Source organism: Phascolarctos cinereus, unplaced genomic scaffold (assembly GCF_003287225.1).
Source record: "Phascolarctos cinereus isolate Bilbo 61053 unplaced genomic scaffold, phaCin_HiC Scaffold_5;HRSCAF=322, whole genome shotgun sequence".
Classification (NCBI taxonomy): Eukaryota; Metazoa; Chordata; class Mammalia; order Diprotodontia; family Phascolarctidae; genus Phascolarctos; species Phascolarctos cinereus.
This window is the reverse complement of record NW_027555958.1, coordinates 86,064,421-86,085,206: the sequence shown is the minus strand read 5'-3', so window position 1 is coordinate 86,085,206 and position 20,786 is coordinate 86,064,421. Positions and strand designations below refer to the sequence as shown.

Sequence of the window (20,786 nt, the reverse complement as noted above, 5' to 3'; positions counted from 1 at the left end):
AGGTGCTATTATTATACCTACTTCTTTTATTAGATCTATGGTTAATTGAGGAAACTGAGGCAGAAGGAGGTTAGGTGACTTGTCCAGGGTCACAGATCTAGTAAATGTCTGAGGCTTGATTTGAACTCAGATCTTCCTGATCCCAACTCCAGAGCTCTGTGCACACTGTACCACCTAACTACCTCTTCACAAGTACATGATAGGAAGACATGGTTAGTTTAGAATGGGGAGGCACAGGATACCAAACGTAGTCTAGTACAACTGTTCACAGGACAGTTAGGTGGCACTATAGTGCATAGAGTGTCAGGCCTAAAGTCAGGAAGATTGATCTTCCAGAGTTCAAATCTGGCCTCCAGCACTTACTAGCTCATGAATCTGGGCAAGTCACTGAATACCATTTGCCTTAGTTTCCTCATCTGTAAAATAAGCTGGAGAAGGAAATGGTAAACCACTCTGGTATCTTTGCCAAGAAAATGGTAAATGGAGTCACAAAGAGTTAGACATGCCTGAAACAACTGAACAACAAAAATGGTTCACATTTTTTGTTCCACCAACCCCTTTCAACAAAAACCACCACCACCACAACAACATAACAACAACAACAACAACAACAACAAAAGCAAAATGTTTTGTGATCCCAAGAGTAATTTAATATAATACTTAAAATATTCTTTAAAATTATTTACTACCTGACCTTACATTGATGACTTTTTTAAGCACAAACTACTTGGATTATTATGGCAAACCCCAAGTGGTTAAAGAACCACTAAGTGGGAATCACTGGTCCAGTGGAACCACTGGGATTGATGTCAGAAACCTATATTCTGCTATCAAGTGTGACCTTGGACAAGGCCCTTGAATTCCCTGACACTCAGTTCTTTTTACATTTGAAAAATCAGGAGAATGGTCCTGTCCAACTCTAAATTCTACTTTCCTATATTAAAGAATAGATTTGTGAAGAAAATTGGCATCTAATTTTTGGAAATATGTAAGCTATATCTTCTAGTAAAAATATATACTTCTTGAGTGCAGAAAAACTGTTTGTTTTGTATCCCTAGCACCTCCTGTAGTGCCTTGCAAAGTGTAGACTCTAAGACCATAGAATTATTGCTCTAGAGCAGGCATAATTTATTTGCTCAGAGGCATAGTTTATTTGCATAATTTTGAATTATACAAACCCCTATTGTTTTGAAGGCCATATATGTGTTAAGTAATTTGCTGCAGTCACTTAAGTCTAATCCACCAAAAGGGAAATTGAGTCCTCTGATTCCAAAGTCTTTGGGTGGGATTCATTGCGGAAATTCTCATATTATGTCCAAGGAACTCAAGACACTTCAGAGAACATTTTGCTATCCTCTCAAGCCTATACGTTATTGGAGGAAAGTGCCTTGAACAAAGTAGGCATTTTATAAATGTTTGTGTCAGTAAAAATGAGAGGTTTTTGAGGAGAGTTTATACCTACTTTGAATTGGAAAGGCAAAAAGCAAAACTGGAAGTTGACTCCACCTCTCTCTTCCATCTCCAAGACTGCTCTTATGGGCTACAAAGTCCATAATTGAGTCACTGAGTTACAATTTGCACTTCTAAAGTTTAAGAATAGCTTTAGGGAGGAAATTCTTTGTCTCTTTTCCACTTCCAAAAAGCCTCCTAGGATTTCATTAATTTGATAATTCCTCACAATGAATGAGTGAATGAATGAATCAAAAACCATTCATTTAAAGGCTTACTCCCAGCTAGACACAGTGAATCAATTTTTTGCCCTCCGGGTGTTTATACTCTAATGAGAAGAGATAACTAATTTGGCCAAGTGGTAGTCTTGGGGATATAAGGTTGAGGAGGGTCAGTTCTTTTATGAGGCAGTTGCCTCACCTTTTAGGTTTATTGATTTAATTACTGTGGCGATTAAATAAAAGTGGGTGCAGTGCTACCCCTTTAGGAGTAGGCAGATGGGAAGATGATTCCTGAGCCCCTATGTGTGATGTGTGGGTGGAAGTGGTGGGAGATCCAGTTGGATTATATTAGGCTAAGTAAGTGCACATTCAGCCCTCAGTTTAAGACAACTCAGCCTCAGGACAGGAGCTCCAAATTTAAATGGATTAACTTCCTCTGAAAAGTTGCAGGATAATATAGTTCTCCCTTAAAAGGAGCTGGTCCTGAAGAGGTCTAAAGGTTTGTGGGATGCTGCTGGGAACCCCCGAGATTGTGATGCTGGGACCTTCCTGAAAGAATTCAATTCAAATCTTCTTCCAGCCAGAGAAAAAGTTTATTAATAATAAAACACATAGCCAGGTGACACAAGAAGGACAAGCCGGCATGAGAGATTCTCAGCCTTTTAGGCATGAGATTCTCAGCCTCTGAATGGGGGCCAGGGTAGATCTTATATACTAAAGCGACTTTGGGTGACAAGGGAATGGTCTGGGTGAGAATTGGAATGTCTAAGAGATTGAATAGACAGTGGGAATAGATAATGAAGGGAACTGGAAGTCATCTGTATAAGATCAAAAGGGTGGGGCTAGGCCTTTCAAAGGGAGATAAGGGTGAATCAACAAGGGAAATCAATAAGGAACCTTTTGAGACCAGAGTAAGGGCTTTCTGGAGCCCATAGACAAAAGGGAGCCAGATTCTTTTTAGGGCAAAGGACAAAGGCACATCTGAGTAAGATTAAAAGGTAGGCTAAGGCTTTCAAAGGGAGATGAGGGGCTGGGGCCTGTAAACAAATGGCAGTAAGATTCCCTTTGGTGCAAGGGGCTAAGATCTTCGCTTGGGCCCCCCATCAGTCCAGCTGTAGAGAAACTGGGCAGATAATAAAACACCTGGAATGGGATTATAGGATATGGGCCTTTATCCAAAGGACACCTCCCAGGAAGGTAATTACCTTAACCCCCTCTTTACTTAGAGGACATTGGGAATTCCTCTGATCTGTCTCTAAGGACTTTGGCTTCCTCCTAGGTAAACTGGGAGTCAGGGACACATACTTTCATCAAAAGAGTCACACCTCTATTATTATGTAGAATTAGAGTATTGCAGAAATAGCCCTGCTTTACCTTCCTTGCACTTCCAAAACTAGGCAGTAAGGTGGGAGAGCAGGAAAGGATTTCACCTTTCCAACTACAACCCTGTCCCTGCTCTACATCAGGTTGTTTCCTGGACCTCAAATTTTCCTATCTGCCTTTTTCTCCTTTTCTGTGCAGAAGTCCGAAACTAGTGATCCTGAGAATGGACCTGTCCAGTTTTGGGAATTACTTCATGAGTAATCCTGAGTTTGAGAGTTCCCAAGAGATGGAGGCACTGGCCTCTCACAGAGAGATTTCCTCAACAATGTACAATTTGGGGAGATGACTGTGCTGCTGCTGCTGCTGCTGCTGCTCTGGGGAATGGCCCAAGTTGAGACCTTTGCCTCTTATCCCAAAAAGAATTTGGGTTCCATTTATCTAAGGGATTCTCCTTGAATTCTCCCACTTGATCAAGGAGGTCTCTGGCAGTCCCCTAAGGCTATAATCCTATCTACTGGCCTTTCATTGTGGCTAGGCCCAATCTCCCAATTGGTTCAGTTACCTCCCAATTGTCCTGGCCACTTCCCACCCTTAATTCTATCTAGACTCCTTTCTCTCTTGGTCCCATGGTCCAGGTCCCTGGCATTCTGTTTACCCCAGTTTACTGGCCACTCCCACCCAGATCCTCCTTAGGCCCCTCCTCCAGTCACACCATACTACTCCTAAATCCCTCCCACAGATTTTTCTGTATATAAGATTATCTTGTCTCCATTAAGGTATTCAGATTCCTGAAGAACTTAGCTAATAGCTCAAAAATGCTCAGATTCCTTAAGAGTCTGGCCAGTATGGCAGATCTTTAATAAACCTTGTCTCTGGCTGAAAGAAGGCTTGGGTCGAATTCTTTCAGGCAGGACCCATATGTTGTGATCTTGGGGTCCCAGCACACCTAAACCTCTAGACCTCAACAATGCTTCTGCTGAAGGAAAAAGGCCACATCATGGGAGAGGAAGAAATCTCAATTGATTTGTTCATCCTCTTTGATATTGCTACAAGTTGTTTAGACAGTGAAGGTGCAGGTAAATTCAGAATAAGGAAAATGCCCCGAAGTCTTTACCTAAGAGGGAGCACTAAGGACATGCTTTTTGCTTCTGAATTCACTCATTCAAGACCTCTGGTGAGTCCATTAGATAAAGGCTTTACTTAGGACCTACGTTATACATTGAATATTTTTGTGAGAATTGGGGATCTGGGTACCCAGATTTGGGAAAATCCTGTACCTGAGCCACAGCTAAGTTTTATTCAGTCTTGCTCTGGGACCAGAACAATGAGCCAATGAGAAAGGTAATGGTTCCTTTGGGTCAGCCTTCCTCTCTCCCCCTATACAATCCCCTTATAGAATTAGAATCCATGTGAACCCAAAGTCCATGGGTTTGGGGTTGAGGAAAGTGAGCAATGTGTGCCACTGTTGTGTACATATATTATATTTGATTTTCTATGTAGATATACTTGTGAGTTTCCCCAGTGGAAAACAAGCTCTTGAGGGCAGGAACTGTTTCATTTTTTACTTTGATTTCCCAGTGCCTAGTGCTATACAAATAGTATACAATTCTTGTTTAATGAATGAATGAATTTTCCTTTGGTTCCTTGAAATATGAATCATAATGCTGACTGTTAGCCCTCTCCTGTGTAGTAACCCAGTAGTCCTTTAATTATGCCCTCCCTCCTATTGAAATATCCATCTTTCTTAATGAGCATCATAGGGTAGCCATACTCTACCTCCAATGACATCTGCTTTTACTGCTCTTTCTTCTGGTGCATCAACATTTTCTGCCAAGAAAAGGGCTTCCTTACAAGATCCAGCAGCACAGCTGATTTCTTTCAGAGATAAGACCAGTCATCTGCTCTATGGCAGCCCTAAGTAAAAGCACAAAGCAAGCAAAGTTTGTCCCCTCTCCCACTCCTCTGGCATACTTTCCCCTCCTTTCAATTCCTCTTTCTTCCCTGTCTCCAGTCTTGAGACTTGGTATTTCACCTTACCATTCCTCTCAGGTGGAAAATGATCTGAAAATGATTATAACAGATGACTTGTGTATAACACTCCTTTACTGGAATCTTATACACTTGATTTTATTTAATCCAAATGCAGTTATTTAAACTGTCAAGTATAATTATTTCGTATATTAGCTGGTCTTGTGTCCATAACTACATTATAACCTATCCTCCTATACTCTGTTTCTTGAGCACATCTATCTCCCGATTATGTGTACTTTCACTGGCTGTCCCCCTGACTGCAATGCTCTTTCCTCATCTCTGACTCCTGGCTTCCCAGCCTTCCTTCAAGTACTAGTTAAAATACCTTTTACAGAAAATATTTCCCTATTCCTCTTAATGCCAGTGCCTTTCCTTTAGGATTATCTCTAACTAATCTGTATATATTTAGTCATATAATAGGCACTTAAATGTTTGTGGGCTTGGTTTTTTAACTTAGTGATTAGGTAGTTTTTCAGAGTCTAATGTCCTATGTTACACTAAGTGGCACTGTGATTTTGATGTGTGATGGCTCTCCCTCCAACCTACAGAATTTGGGAGTTAACCAGCCAGGTTTGGCTATACCAATAGCCTACCATTTGGCAGTTCCTGTATTCTTGATTACATCCCTATTAGAGAACAGGGAGGAAAGATGAAAGAGGAAGAAGTGAATGAAGATATATGACCTAATAGCATTTGTAGACTAGGATTAAAAAAAAAAATCCAACTTAGTTCTGCCTTTAGAAAAATATTAATAATCAAAACCAAAAGATTTCCTCTTACTTTCAGATCAGATTCTCCAAGTCAAGATGAAATATTTGTGTCACAAAGAAGTTGTGGTTGCTCATTGTTTTCATGGGAAACAAAATTAGAATATAAAAAGTTTAATGAAATTTTAAAATTATAGACAAAGTGTGTGTCAGCAACAGTCACAGGGGGAGTTAAAATTTTCACAGTTTTTCCATAGCCCCTATAGTGATGGTCACAGATAATAATCTCAATCTATTCCAATCAGCCTCATCAAAGTTCTCTTAAGAGGCAGAGCAGGGAGTAAGGGATGTTCTAATTGTATCAGCAACTTATTTTTAATTTCCATTCAAAGGGACCAGTATCATGGGACACTCCGCTAGCTTTTATTAGCAACTCTTCCCTTTTCTCTCTTGCTCTGTTGCAGACTCTACTCCAAAACTCTTCATGAAGCAGAAAAATCTTCCCCAGCTCAGATATAGTAATTCCTATCACTCTCAAGATGGAAAGAGAACAGTGTCTGTCTGTCTGTTTCCTTCTCTATATACACATGCACACATTTACATAGACATGCATGAATGTGTGTATATATGCGTGTATATTTTTCTTTCTCTGATTTGTCCCTCTCTGATTTGAGTATAATCAGGACCATCATTTTTCTCACAAAGGAGCTTGGTAGGGTTCCTTGTTCTAGATCATTGAGAGTAATTTTTGAAACATTCACATTTTTAAATTAAATATTTGATATAATTTATTTATGGCTTTCTTGATTTCTCTTAGGATTATCTAAAATCTATTTCTTATTTTCTCAATATGTTATTTTATATTTTTGTAGATAAGAATCCATATTCTTTAACGTATAAGTTTGGCTAGCAAATAATTCTATATAGTAGTTTCTAGTGACTACTCACCTTCTCTGAGGTTCATGCAATCCATATTTATTACTCAATCAAGATTCTAGTAGTAATTATCTGTAGACATTCCATATTTGCAGTCGTCTATAGATATGTGGGGCAGGCAGTTAGGTGGTACAATGGATAGAGTTCTGGGCCTGGAATCCAGAAGATGCATTTTCCTGAATTCAAATCTGGTCTCAGATACTTATTAGCTGTGTAACCCTAGAGTCACTTAACCCTCTTTGCTTTGATTTCTTCATCTACAAAATGAGCTGGAGAAGGACATGCAAATCACTTCAGTATCTCTGACAGGAAAACCCCAAATGGGGTCATGAAGAGTTGCACACAACTGGAACTATTGAACAACATAGACATTCAGGATTTTCTCCTCTCAATGAGTTCATCTGGCTCAAAGTCCTCTCCTCCACAACTCCTGCCTTTATACTAGAGGACTTCAACATACATATTGATATTTGTTTAAAATCTAACCTCTCAATTCTTCAATTTACACATTTTCACGACCTATTCCTCCACCCCATCTCAGCTATACAGAGATGGCTATACCTTTTGATCTTGCCATCACCAACAAGTATTTCGTACCTATACTCATGAACTCTGAAAGTCCTTTCTATGATCATTTGTTATCATTTCACCTCTCCCCCTGCCTTACAACTCCAAATCCTTTTTCTTTTTTTGTCTTCACCATGACCTTTAGTCCTTTTACTTCTACTTTCTTTACCAGGCCATCATCATTGCACTGGTTATACTCTCTTTCCTTCCCCATCTTAACCCCTTGGTGAACCAGCTCAACTGTACAGTGTCTTTTTTCTCCCAAGTCCCCTTTCCCTTATCTTATTGAAGACCTTGTGATATGAGATACCAGCCTTGGTTGACATCCACTGCCTTTGCTCTTACTCATATCCTACTGAACAAAGCTGGAGAAAAATCCTAAAACTGTGCTGACTGGGTCTACTACAAGTTTGTTACATAATCTCAACAGGGCCCTCACTGTAGCAAGGCAATCCTTTATACCTCCCAATGTGTCCCACTCACCACAGGAACTTTTCCAAATTTTTTCACCCCTCGTCAAACCTTTCATAGTTTCCCCTCCTCCTACTCTCTTAAATGAGACCCTTTCCTGATACTTCACTGAAAAAAACCAAGGCCATTCACAGAGACCTTCCTCTTTCCCCTGTTCCTCACCTGATATCATCCAGATGCTTTCTGCCACTATCTCATCTTTCACCTCACAGACAGACACTGCTCACCTCAGTTTCACGTGAAGAGACAGCCCTTCTCCCTGTCAAAACTAACCCCTCTACATAAATAAGTGGTGCCATCCCTTCCTGTCTTTTCCAACAGATTACTCCACCCATCATGCCTACTTTTGTACTAATCACCACTCATTTCCTGTTTACTGGTTACTTCCTATTGCCTACAAAGTGTGTTCTTCCTACAATTAAAAAAAACACTCAATTAGATCATTTCATTCTCACTATCATCTTTTCCTCTTATTCTCTTCATTTTTTTTTCAATTTAACTTCTGACATCATCATTCAAATGAAACTGTTTTCTCTACAGTCACTAACAATCTTTCTTGACTTCTCTACAGCCTTTGACAACTGTTGATCATTCCCTCCTCTTTGCTCTCTATTTTTTCTAGGTTTTCATGACAGTTTTCTCCCGGTTTTCTTCCTATCTATCTGACCACTCCTCTGTCTCCTTTGCTGGTTCTTAATCCAGGTCACACCTGCTAACCATGGGTCTTCCCCAATTCTCTGTCCTGGGCCCTCTTCTTTTCTCCCTCTTTACTACTTTATTTGGCGATCTTCTCAGCTCTATAGGTTCAATTATCACCTCTATACAGATGACTCACATCTACTTGTATACTCTTAACCACCCCCTAACCTCCAGTTTTTCATCTCCAACTCCCTATTGTACATCTCAAACTAGATATCCTGAAGAAATCTGAAATTCAACATGTCCCAAATTAAATGCATTATGTTTTTGCACAAACCCTTCCTTCATTCTAACTTCCCTATTACTGTTTAGGGTGCCAGTACCTTCACAGTTACCAAGGCTGGCAACCTAGGTGTCATCTTCTACTTTCATTGTCTCACTCTCCCCTCCCCTTTATATCCAAACAGTTGACAAGTCCTAACAATGATACCTTAGTAACATCTCCTGTATATGCATTCTTCTCTCCTCCTACCACTGCCATCTCATCACCTCACCCTTGGACTATCGCAATTGTCTGCTGGTTGGTCTGCCTGCCTCAAGTCTCTACTCACTCTAAACTATGTTATAGTGACCTATCAACCTGATCTTCCTAAAACGTAAGACTGACCGTGTCACTCCCTCACCTCCATTCAATCCACTCGAGTGGTTCATTATCACCTCTAGAGTCAAACATAAAACCTTCGGGTTGTAAAAGCCCTTTACGATTGGACCCATTCCTACTTTTTATACATCTTATACCTTACTCCCCATTACATAGTTTTCAATCTTCTGACACCGATGTCTTTGCTATTCCACACAATATTTCACATCCCAACTCAAACTGTTTTTATTAGCTGTCTTCTATGCCTGCAACACTCCACCTCCTAGCTTTCCTGGCTCCCTTCAACTCTCAGTTACAGTCCCAACTTCTGCAAGAAGCTTTAATCTTAATACCTTCCCTCTGATTACCCACAATTCATCCTGTTTCTATCTTGTTGGTGCATAGTTGTTTGCTTGCCAAATCACTCATTAGGCTGCAGACGTCTTGAAAGCAGGAACTTAGCCTTTCTAAATGCCTAGCATTGAGCACAGTGCTGAACATTTGTTTTTGTTGTTCAGTTCTTTCAGTCATGTCTGAGTCTTCGTGTCCCTTTTGGGGTTTTCTTAGCAGAGATACTGGAGTGGTTTGATGTTTCCTTCTCCAGTTCACTTTACAAATGAAGAACTGAGGTAAACAGGATTTGACTTGCCCAGGGTCACACAGGTAGGTAGGTAAGTGTCTGAGGCTGGATTTGAACTAAGGAAGATAAGTTTGCCTGACTTCAGGTGCAGAATTCTATCCACTGTACCACCTAAGTGCCTATGTTGAAAATAGTGGGCACTTAATAAAGGTTTGACTTTATTAGTCAGTTTACTACTAACTGACTAATATGATTTTAATTTCCTTTCTTATTAATCAGATTAGCTAGCAGTTTATTTTGTCAGCATTGTTAAATCCTTTGCTTTATTAATCATTTCAAGTTTTTGTTTTTCATCCAATGCCTTTCTGCTCATTCAAGTGGAACTTTTAAGATTTCTTCTTTTACATTTTTTTTAAAATGTTAATTTTCTGGTTCATTTCATTAATCTTCACTTTTCTATTTTGTTAATATATTTCGAGAAATATGTCCACTGAGAACTGCCTTAGCTTCATCCCCAAAATGTTAATGTTATTGTTATTATTCTATTTAATATACATATTTATCATATTTATGATTTCTTCTTTGTTATTCCATGTTTTGTTTGTTCTTCCATTGTTATTATTAGTATACATATTTATCATATTTATGATTTCTTCTTTGACCAACTCATTTTTCATGATATTTTACTTAGTATTCAATTGGGTCCATATCTTTAGATTATGTTCCCTGAATTGACTGCTATATTTTATTGTACTCTAGCCTGAAAATTATCTTTAAGATTTCTTCCTATTTACATCTACAATTTCTTTTTGTCCTAATTCATGACATATTTCTGTAAAGACAATTTTTATTGCTGAAAAATATGTATATTCTTTAATATTCCCTTTCAGAAAATAGCAAAAGTCTACTCACCTCTGTTTTCCTTTGTATCTATTGCATTTTTCCAGCTCTGAAAGATGAACATTAAAGACTATCACAATTATTTGTGATACTCTCGATGTCTTTTGTTATTTTTCCTTTAAGCAACTGGGCTCTCTGTCATTTGGTCCATATATATTGAACAATGATATATTTCATTGATATTCATCCATATCATTCATTCCTTTAAGCATATAATTATATCTTAAAATATTGTCAATTTTTCTTGCTGTTGTACCTGACATTGTGACTGCAATTACTGTTCTTTTTTGAGACCATATGACACATTGTAAAAATTTTTCCTTACCCTTATTTTCATTTTGTATTTGTCTTTATTTTTAAAAAAAAATCTTTGGTTTCTTTTATGTTTCATTTTATTGGAAAGTTCTCTTGTCTTTTTAGCTTTTTCTTTTCCTGCCCAGATAAAAGTTCAGCATCCTGATTGTGCCACCCCCTCCCACCTTTTCTCAACTTTAGTAATTTTCATTTGTAACACCTTTTTCAGGGAAGTATTCACTTATTTCATCTCCCTCTTAATTATTTTCTCTTCTACACTATTCTAAAATACATTATTTCATTCATCTGTCTTATACTTACATGTTCTTTTTTTTTTGGCCCTATACAAAGTAGGTTTCTGGAAGAAAGAAAAATTTCTATCTCTCTCTAGTTTATTTTTTGTTTGTCTGCAGATAGCACTCACTCCCCTCTCCCCTAATTAAAAAAAAAAATCTTTTAAAGAACTTTATTCCGTGTAGTCTTATTCTTGGAACAATTAAATCATGAAGATGGTAATGTGATAAGCTGGGTGACAGTCCATATCCCTTGACCTAGGGGATAGGCTTCCTCTGTGACCTTACTTTTATCATTTACCTATCCTAAAGGCTAGTTAATCTTAAGACTAGTTTTTTATCTTCCTAAAATTCACTCATTTTCCATACTAGGTGACCTTAGGGAACCAATAATCTCTTTTCCTAGGGGTGGAATACAGTTGTGGGAAGTGTGATCCTTGCGCTAAGTAGGGGATTTTCTAAGGTGCTCTCTCTCCCTGGTTAAAACCCATTGTAAGGTTGCTTTCTTTCCAGTCATCATGTGAATGTATATTAATATCTCCTATATTATTTCCTCTCCTAGGGAAGGTCCCAGATCCTGTTCCTCTTATATGTATGTATGCATGCATGTATGTATGTACATATATATGTATGTATGTACATATATCAAAATGTATGCATATATGTATATACATATGTGTATATGCATACACAAGTATATGTATATACACACACACATAAATACACATGGATTCATTTACAAGGCAATATAGGTTTGAATCATTGAAACATTGAATTCTACCTCCTTTCTTACTCCTAAATCAAGGAAAACTCCTTAGATTTTTATCCTCTTGGCTTTTATTCCTAGATGTCCTTTCTTTGACTCTCAAACAGTGTGAAAGATTGCATTAAAAAATAATAATAGCCTTGGTCTGGTCTTACAAACATTAGTACATTGATTTCCCTGCTTAGTCTTTTCTGCTACTTAACTGTTCTCTACTTTTCTTGTGTTTCTTGTTCTGAAGGGTTTACATATTGAATATATTGATCTCCTAGGTTTTTTTTTATTTTGAACTAATAACTTGAACACCTCCTTTTAGTTGAAAGTCCATTTTTGAAATTATTAGGATCCACTTTGCAAGATGTTATTTTGGGATGCAATCCAATCTTCTTTATTTTTTAAAATATCTTACTAAAATATCTTCTTTGAATCATCAGAGATGAAGAATATTCTAGGCTATTCAGGTGGATTTTCCTTAATGACCCCAAGTCTTTCTCTAGGCTTCTTATAACATTTGTTGTTTGATATTGAAATTCTTAGTTTTAACCACAGAAGTTCCTGGTGATTTAAATTCACATCTTTCCCTCTGTAGGTGATCAATGAATCCTAGTGGTATGTAGTTTTACTTATCTATTCAGTATTTATGGACAATTAAATTTTTTTTTCATGCAGCATGTCATTCAGACCTTATAATTAAATCTGAGCCTTGATTGTCCTCTTTGAGCCTATCTTTAAAGTCACTTGCTTTGGCTTGCACAGAATGTATGAGTTCTTCCAACATTGTTATCTTTTTATTATCTTAAGTCGAAATTTACTTCCACTTTTGTATTTCCAAATTGACTTTTATTTTTCACAGGCTCCGTTGGTTTTTTTTTTAATTTTTATTAATTTATTTCTAGTTTTCAACTATCACTTCCACAAACTTTTGAGTTTTAAATTTTCTCCCCCTTGTTCCCTGCCTCCCTTCCTAAGATGGTGAGCAATTGATATAGGCTCTACATATACATTCTTATTAAACATATTTTTACATTAGTGATGTTGTAAAGAATTAGAACCAATAGCAGGAACCACAAGAAAAAAGAAACAAAACAAAACAGAAGAAAAAAAGAGCAAATAGTATGCTTTGATCTGCATTTCAACTCCACAGTTCTTTCTCTGGATATGGATAGCATTTTCCATCATGAGACTTTTGGAGAAATCTTAGATCCTTGCACTGCTGACAAGGGTTAAGTCTATCAATATTAGTCATCGCACAACATGGCTGTTACTGTGTACAATGTCCTCCTGATTCTGTTCACTTCACTCAATATCAGTCCATACAAGTATTACCAGTTTTTTCTGAAATCTGTTTGCTCATCATTTCTTATAGCACCATAGTATTCCATTCATATACCACAACTTGTTCAGCCATTCCCCAACTGATGAGCATCCCCTCAATTTCCAATTCATTGCCACAACAGAAAGAGCTGCTATAAATATTTTTGTATGGTTCCTTTTCTTATTTATATGATCTCTTTGATATACAGCCCTAGAACTACTATTGCTGAGTAAAAGGGTATGCACATTTTTATAGCCCTTTGGGCATAGTTCCAAATTGCCCTCCAAAATGTTTGGATCATTTTACAACTTCACCAACAATGCATTAGTGTTCCAATTTTCCCACATCTTCTCCAAAAATTATCATTTACTTGTTTTGTCATGTTGGCCAATCTGATAGGTATGATGTGGCACCTCAGAGTTTTTGATTTGCATTTCTCTAATCAATAGTGATTTAGAGCATTTTTTCATATGATTATAGATGGCTTTAATTTCTTCATCTGGAAACTTGCCCGATCATATCCATTGACCAGTTCTCAATTGGGGAATGACTTGTATTCATATAATTTTGATTTAGTTCTCTATATATTTTAGAAATGATCCCCTTTTCAGAGACATTGGTTGTAAAAATTCTTTCCCAGTTTTCTGTTTTCCTCCTAATCTTGGTTGCATTGGGTTTGTTTGTGCAAAATGTTTTCAATTTAATGTAATCAAAGTTATCCTTTTTTCATTTCACAATGTTCTCTATCTCTTGTTTGGTCACAAATTCTTCTGTTCTCCACAGGCTTCATCGTTTTGGAGAAATTTTCTTTTTCTTTAAAAATTTTTTTAAACCTTATTAATTTATTTTGATTTATCAACAATCACTTCCATAAGCTTTTGAATTTTAAATTTTTCTCCTCTTCCTTCCCCACCTCCCTCCCCAAGACAGTGCACAATCTGATGTAGGCTATATATATATATATATATATATATATATATACATTCCTATTAAATATATTTTCACATTAGTCATGTTGTAAGAATTAGAACCAATAGGAAGAACTACTAGAAAGAGGAAACAAAACACAACAGAAGAAAAAAAATAGCAAATAGTATGCTTCGATCTGCATTCAAACTCCATAGTTCTTTCTTCTGATGTGGATAGCATTTTCCATCATGAGGCCTTTGGAGATGTCTTAGATCCTTGAATTGCCAAGAAGGGTTAGGTCTATCAATATTAGTCATCGCACAATGTGGCTGTTACTGTGTACAATGTTCTCCTGGCTCTGCTCATTTCACTCAGCGTCAGACCATGTGAGTTTTTCCAGGTTTTTCTGAAGTCAGCCTGTTCATCATCTCTTATAGCACAATAGTATTCCATTACATTCATATACCACAACTTGTTCAGCTATTCCCCAATTGATGGACATCCTCTCAATTTCCAATTCTTTGCCACCACAAAAAGAGCTGCTATAAATATTTTTGTACGTGTGGGTCCTTTTCCCATTTATATGATCTCTTTGAGATATAGCCCTAGAGGTGCTAGTGCTGGATGAAAGGGTATGCACATTTTTATAGTTCCAAATTGCTCTCCAAAATGACTGGATCATTTCACAGTTCCACCAAGAATACATGAGTGTTCCAATTTTCCCACATCTTCAACATTTATCATTTTCCTGTTTTGTCATGTTGGTCAATCTAATAGGTATAATGTGGTACCTCAGAGTTGTTTTGATTTGCACTTCTCTAATCAATAGTGATTTAGAGCATTTTTTCATGTGATTATAGATGTCTTTAATTTCTTCATCTGAGAATTGCCTGTTCATACCCTTTGAGCATTTATCAATGGAGAAATTTTCCATCAACAATTCTAAATTGTCTACTCATTTATTTGTCTTGCTAATTTAATCTTGGAGAGCTCTGCTTAAATTCTGCCTTAATTCCCAATGTTGTTTTAATTTTTTAAAAAAATATTTTATTTCACTTCCTAATCATTTTGGGCTTTCTTAGTTTTCCATTCTCTCTGGGAATCCTTTAGAATTTCCATGTTTTCTTATTTTTATAGGGAGTCTTATGGGACTCTATGACTGATAGCAAAACATTTATTCTTTTTCAGTTTTTTTTTCAAAACTAAATGACTGTTTTTCCTCTACTTTGTTAAGCTTATTGTTGGTTTATGTCTTTAGGGGCTGAGGCTAACCCCAATCTCTCTTTTTTGGGTTTCTTGCCTTCTGCCCTTTTCCTTCTGTTCTGAGTGGTATCCCTTTCCCCCTACCCCCACCCCATCCATACCAATGGGATTTGGTGGCTTCAATCATGTTATATTGCTGAAAGGAAGGAGGTAAGGTAATAACTGTATTTCTGATATGTGGAAACTTTATGAGGGGAAGAACACAGCTGGATTTATAAAACTTTCTTTTCCTGCTAGCAATTTCCTTTAATTCTATTCTTTCTAGATTTGCACTGTTGTGTGTCTCCCAATCTTGTCTGCCAGTTCCCTGTTCTCTCCATTGCTGGAATAGATGAGTTCAATACTCTCTTTCCATTAAAGATATAGAGATGGGAATCTGGTTGCAGAAACAAGATAAAAGGCACAATAAAAGTTCAAGTTCCAGCTCTTTGTTCCAGCATTAATCATGTTCAGTGCATGATTGATTTGGTATTTGAAAGTAGGTCCTTTATAGCTTTTGTTATTATAGTGCAATAATTTACATTTTGTGGAGGTGTTTTCTAGCTTCTATTCTTGTTGCTTTATTGGCTATATTCCTTGTTCTCAGGTAGTAAGAGTAGAAGTTTTGCTGAGAAGTAGATTCTCATTCTGTCTTCTGGCTGGAAGTTTCGAGACATATACTTTTAAAATAAAACAATTCAAAGATATATAAAAAAACCAGCATGAGTACAAATGTGTACTGCTAAATAAATGCAAACTTATCTCTGATTCCAATCAGAGTAGAGTGGGAAAGGAGTATTTTTGAGATCGACACCTCTAAAATGAGGAAATGCCTCCCCCTTGCTGCAACAAAGCAGCTGCAGCTTTCAGTGCTGGCATCTTTGGATTTCAAAATCGCTCTAGTCATCCATATGGCATTCGAATGGGAAAATTAAGAACTAATTTTCAGAAAGAACTACATCCTATGTGAGGATATGGGGAAAGGTCTTGCATGGTCTCTGGTGTGTTCATGGTGTTGACCAGTTTTGTCCACACAGCACTCAAATCTCTATTCAAAACAACTCATGATCTTGTCACCTTTCCATAGCATGGATTTCTCCTTTCCTTGAACTATAAGATGTCAGCTTTTAAGTAGACTGTACTGATGTTGTCCCTCTTCCTGTACCAGGTACTGTGATCATCACTTCTATACAGAGCTCCCTACCTCTTTCTTAGAAATCAAAATGTAGATCATTAGGATCCATTGATCACCTGAAGAGGGAAAATCTTAATTTAAATTACCAAGAAATTCTGCAGTCAAAACGCAACCACAAATATAAGTAGCCAAGAGAAAGGCTTTCAGTTATTAAGGAAAATCTATCTAGGAATATACTTTATTTATGAAGATTCAAAGAAGATTCTTGAATGTGATATTTTGAAAAGTTTAGGAGATTTGATTGTATGCCCAAAATAATATACCTTGCAAAGTGCAATCCTCCTAATAACCATTTTTTTTTTGCGTTTTTTTGTTTTGTTTTGTTTTTTATTTTAGGCAATTGGGGTTAAGTGACTTGCCCAGGGTCACACAGCTAGTACGTGTCAAGTGTTTGGTCTGAGGCCGGATTTGAACTCAGGTCCTCCTGACTTCAGGGCCAGTACTCTACCTAATAACCATTTTTTAAAAATAGACTTTCAACAAATAGGAAGCATTTATATTATTAGCCCAAAAGAAAACCAGATCAATATATTCAATAAATAAACCTTTCAAAACAATAAACATAAGAAAATTAAATAACAGTTAAGTAGAAGAAATGACTAAGTAGCAAAATTAATGTTTTAATGCTTATAAGACCAGGCAAGGATATTGTTCAAAAATTGTTTTTCCACATTGTTTGAGAGTCAAAGAAAGAACATCTATGGGCAAAGGCCTTGAAGGAGATAAATATCTAAGAGGTTTACTGGATTTAGGAGGAGAAAAAGAAGAAGAATTCAATTAATGTTCCAGTTATTCAAACCTATATTGCCTTGTAAATGAATCCATATTATTTTGTAAGGGTATGGAAAATCAACTGCAGAGGGGGGAGGCAAGAGACAAAGGAGAAGCAGAAATGCATGCTTGCCCACTTAGGGTTTGAAAGGTACGGGTAAAGTATTCAGTATCTCATTCTGCCTTCAAGATAGAAGGAGTGCTGTTGGAAATCATAGAAAGAATAATGAGGAAATACATGGGGAGGGAGAAACAGGATTTTGGATTTTCCTTGGGAAGGAGAATGATCAAAATGTTTAATTAGTCGATTTTCAACAAATTTGACTTTATATAGATATTGAATGTTAAAAGTTTGAAAATAACTGACTGTCAGAGTCATAAGATTTAGAGTTAGATTTAAAGTTCATTATTACTTGAGGAAGTTACTCAGCAGACAAAGTAAAAATCATTATAGTAGCATCTAAGTTGACTTTAGGCAGTCAACACAATGTATTTTATTTCAGAGACATCAGGTCCTGCTGCTATCAGTTAGATTTCAGAGGATCTTAAATTCCACCACTAGTCGGTCCTTTGAGCTCCTTGTCTTGTTGGTCCCTTGTTCAAAACAAAATTTCCTAGGAGAGATGGCACATTAAACAATTTTATACTAATGCATTTGTGCTCGGGGAGAACTATGTTACTCTGAGGGATATGGTAGAATTATATAGCACTAGCCCTGTCCCAAGGTCCAGTGTGCAGCCAGAGGAGAAAGAAATATAAAAGCCAGTGTAAGACCTGCCCCTGAAACAAATCTTATTGAACTAATCAATCAACCAAATGTAACAGAGAAAGGCCAGAGCACATCTTCAATAATACCTTTGTACAAGAAGGCATCCCTAATTGGGGTAGGTTTTCAGGACTCCATTCCCATGAAACTAACATGCCTGAAATACATGATGCGTCACGAGGCATGGACTCTGATGTGATGCTTCTTTGGGCCTAGATGGTTGGTTAGAAATATGGCTGACAACAAGCTTCTCCTCCATTGGCTTGTAGTCTACAGAGATTTATATATATATATATATGAAAGTACAGAAATAATAATGTTAAATCATTACATTCTGACCAGCATGTCACTCTTTTTGCACAAGGACACGTGGCTTACTTGGTGATGTAAACTAAGGGAATTAAATTCCTTAAAAGGAAGTGTTATTACTAGGGGGAAAAGTAACAAGATAATAAATGACTTCTAAGTTGTTGTTTAACCTCCCCCCAATAATAATGAGCCCAATTTTGTGCAAAAGTTTTTGAATGATTAATGAAATACGACCAGGATTCATTATTTACCATGTGTGAAGAAAATATTTGAATGATGGGAAGTTTGAGGCTTTACAAAATTAGTATAGTAGCCAGGCACACTAGTAGCAGAATGGGAGTAAGAATACCAGATTCCAATCACAGCTCTGCTGTATGACCATAGGCAAGTAATTTTAGTTCTTTGGGTGTATGTGTGGATGGGCAGAGAGAGTTAGAATAGCTTCTCTTTCTAAGGTCTCTTACTCATTAAATATTTCTTGAGGATGGTACCGGGGTGTTGGGGAACCTGCCACCTCAAGTCCAAGTTTCACAGAACAAATCCCCTTAATAAAAGGATTTGTTCTGTAAAGTTTGGATTCGGTCAAAGGGCCACACTTGAGGTCCTACAGGGCCACATGTGGCCTTGAGGCCACAGGTTCCCCACCCTTGGATAGGGGAAAGAGCAATGGATTTGAAGACAGAGGAATTGGGTCTGATTCCTGGCTCTGTTACCTATGGCAAATTACTTATGTCTTGAGGACTCAGTTTCTTAATTTATAAAATGAGGGCATTTATCTAGATGATCTGTGATGTTCATTAAAGCTTTTAATCTTATGACTCTGAAGGTAATTGTTTCCAAACTTTTAACATCCAATGCCTATATAAAGCTCAATTGGTTGAGAATCAACTAATTAAGCATTTTGACCATTTGGACATGAGTTCATTTCAAGTTAACCTCTATATCTTGTCAGGAACTTGAGATCACAGATTTAAAGCTACAAAGACCTTAGAAATCATTTGAGTCCAGTCCTTCCTTTTGCAAAGAAGGAAACCAAAGCTCAGAAAGAGTGACTTGGATAGTAAGGGACAGAGTCTCACTTCAAAATAAGTCCTGGGATTCCAAATCCTGTGGGCTTTCCACTGGGTCTCACCACTAGGACGCCATGGGCCATAAGAAGGAAGGGAAGGGAAGGTAGAGAAGAAATAAATAGGTGCCAAGGCAGAATATTTCTTACTTGTCTCCTGCCAACATAGGGAGGTTCCAAAGGGAAGTTGATATTCTAGTAGGTTGTTTTTAGGAGCATCAGGACATAGTTTCTTATTTGGCATAGAGAGTGTTTAGAGACATTATCCTAAGCCCAGCAGAGGAGAGTTACCTATTTTATTGAGTATGGGACCTGTGAGATTTGGGAGTCAATTTTAGAGGTCAGAGTAATGGTTGTTGCAGTCCATTTGAGATTTCCTAGAGTGAATCAGGGTGTTCTCATGTGGGTGATGAGGATGAGAGGCGTCCCCAGAAATGTGTTTGGATTGAGATTGGCACATAGTAGAAGTCCACGTGAGGACTCAACCCCCCCCCCCCAAGTCTTATAACGCTGAATGGTCCTTTTTCTACTATGCTGCACTACCCATTTTATATATACCTGAAGATAATAAAAATGCATTCTGTAATTCAAATTTTTAACTAATTTCAGTCAGTCCTTTCCCCCAAATAGTTTGAAATATTGGGACTAGGCTGTATGAATTCAACCTATGAGAGACATGGGCAATACGGTAGTTACTGCTTGAGAATTTTTTGAGACGTAGCTTGGTTTTTGTTTTTGTTTTTTGTTTTTTAGAGGTATAATCTGAACGTGACTTTAAACACCTCCCCTTTCAACCTGCATCCTCTCCTAGCCTTCCAGATGAAAACACATAATCAGACAAAAACATATTCATGCACCCACTGTCCCAGTTCTCACTACTACTCTCTTTTACTGACTCCATTGGATGTTCCTGATCTCAGTTGTCAAAGTAGAACTTGAAAAGTGGTTACAGATTTTCTCCATGTACAGTGTGCACATCTTATGACCCCATATCCAGCCTCCAGGAAATGGAAAATGGAAATTGGTTCCCTTTTGAAAAACAAGATTTGAGGGTGTCAAACAAAAAGCAAAGGCCTCAACACGAAATACTCTGTGTCTACTTACGTGCAAGTTCCAAATCTGGGCCATCTACTTCTGTCCCTACTGCAGCTACCACCATGGGAAGAAGGTGCTGGGTTACTGGGGAAACTAACAAACATTCTAAGCCCCACCCTCAGCTTCTGCTTCTGCTGCTCAGCAACAAGAGGATGGAACTGTCAACCCAGACCAAAGAGAACTCTCCGCTCCAGATCACTGTAATCTTCCCCCATATCATCTAGGGACTGGGGGAGCCCCTTTTAGCCCTATAAAGCCATGCTCGCTCTGTGGTTCCATTTGGTGAGTATCGCTAAGCAATTTG

At 37.5% G+C, this 20,786-nt stretch overlaps 1 protein-coding gene across 1 annotated transcript in view; it reads right to left on the bottom strand.

The window, feature by feature from the left end:
• Positions 1-20,563, bottom strand: part of CUNH6orf118 (chromosome unknown C6orf118 homolog) — a 67,994-nt gene extending 47,431 nt beyond the window's left edge. The window contains exon 1 of the mRNA XM_020970424.2: positions 20,492-20,563. Within this exon, the coding sequence (XP_020826083.1) occupies positions 20,492-20,546 (55 nt within the window). The 5' untranslated portion in view covers positions 20,547-20,563. The remainder of the gene's footprint in view (positions 1-20,491) is intronic.
• Positions 20,564-20,786: the final 223 nt, after the last annotated feature.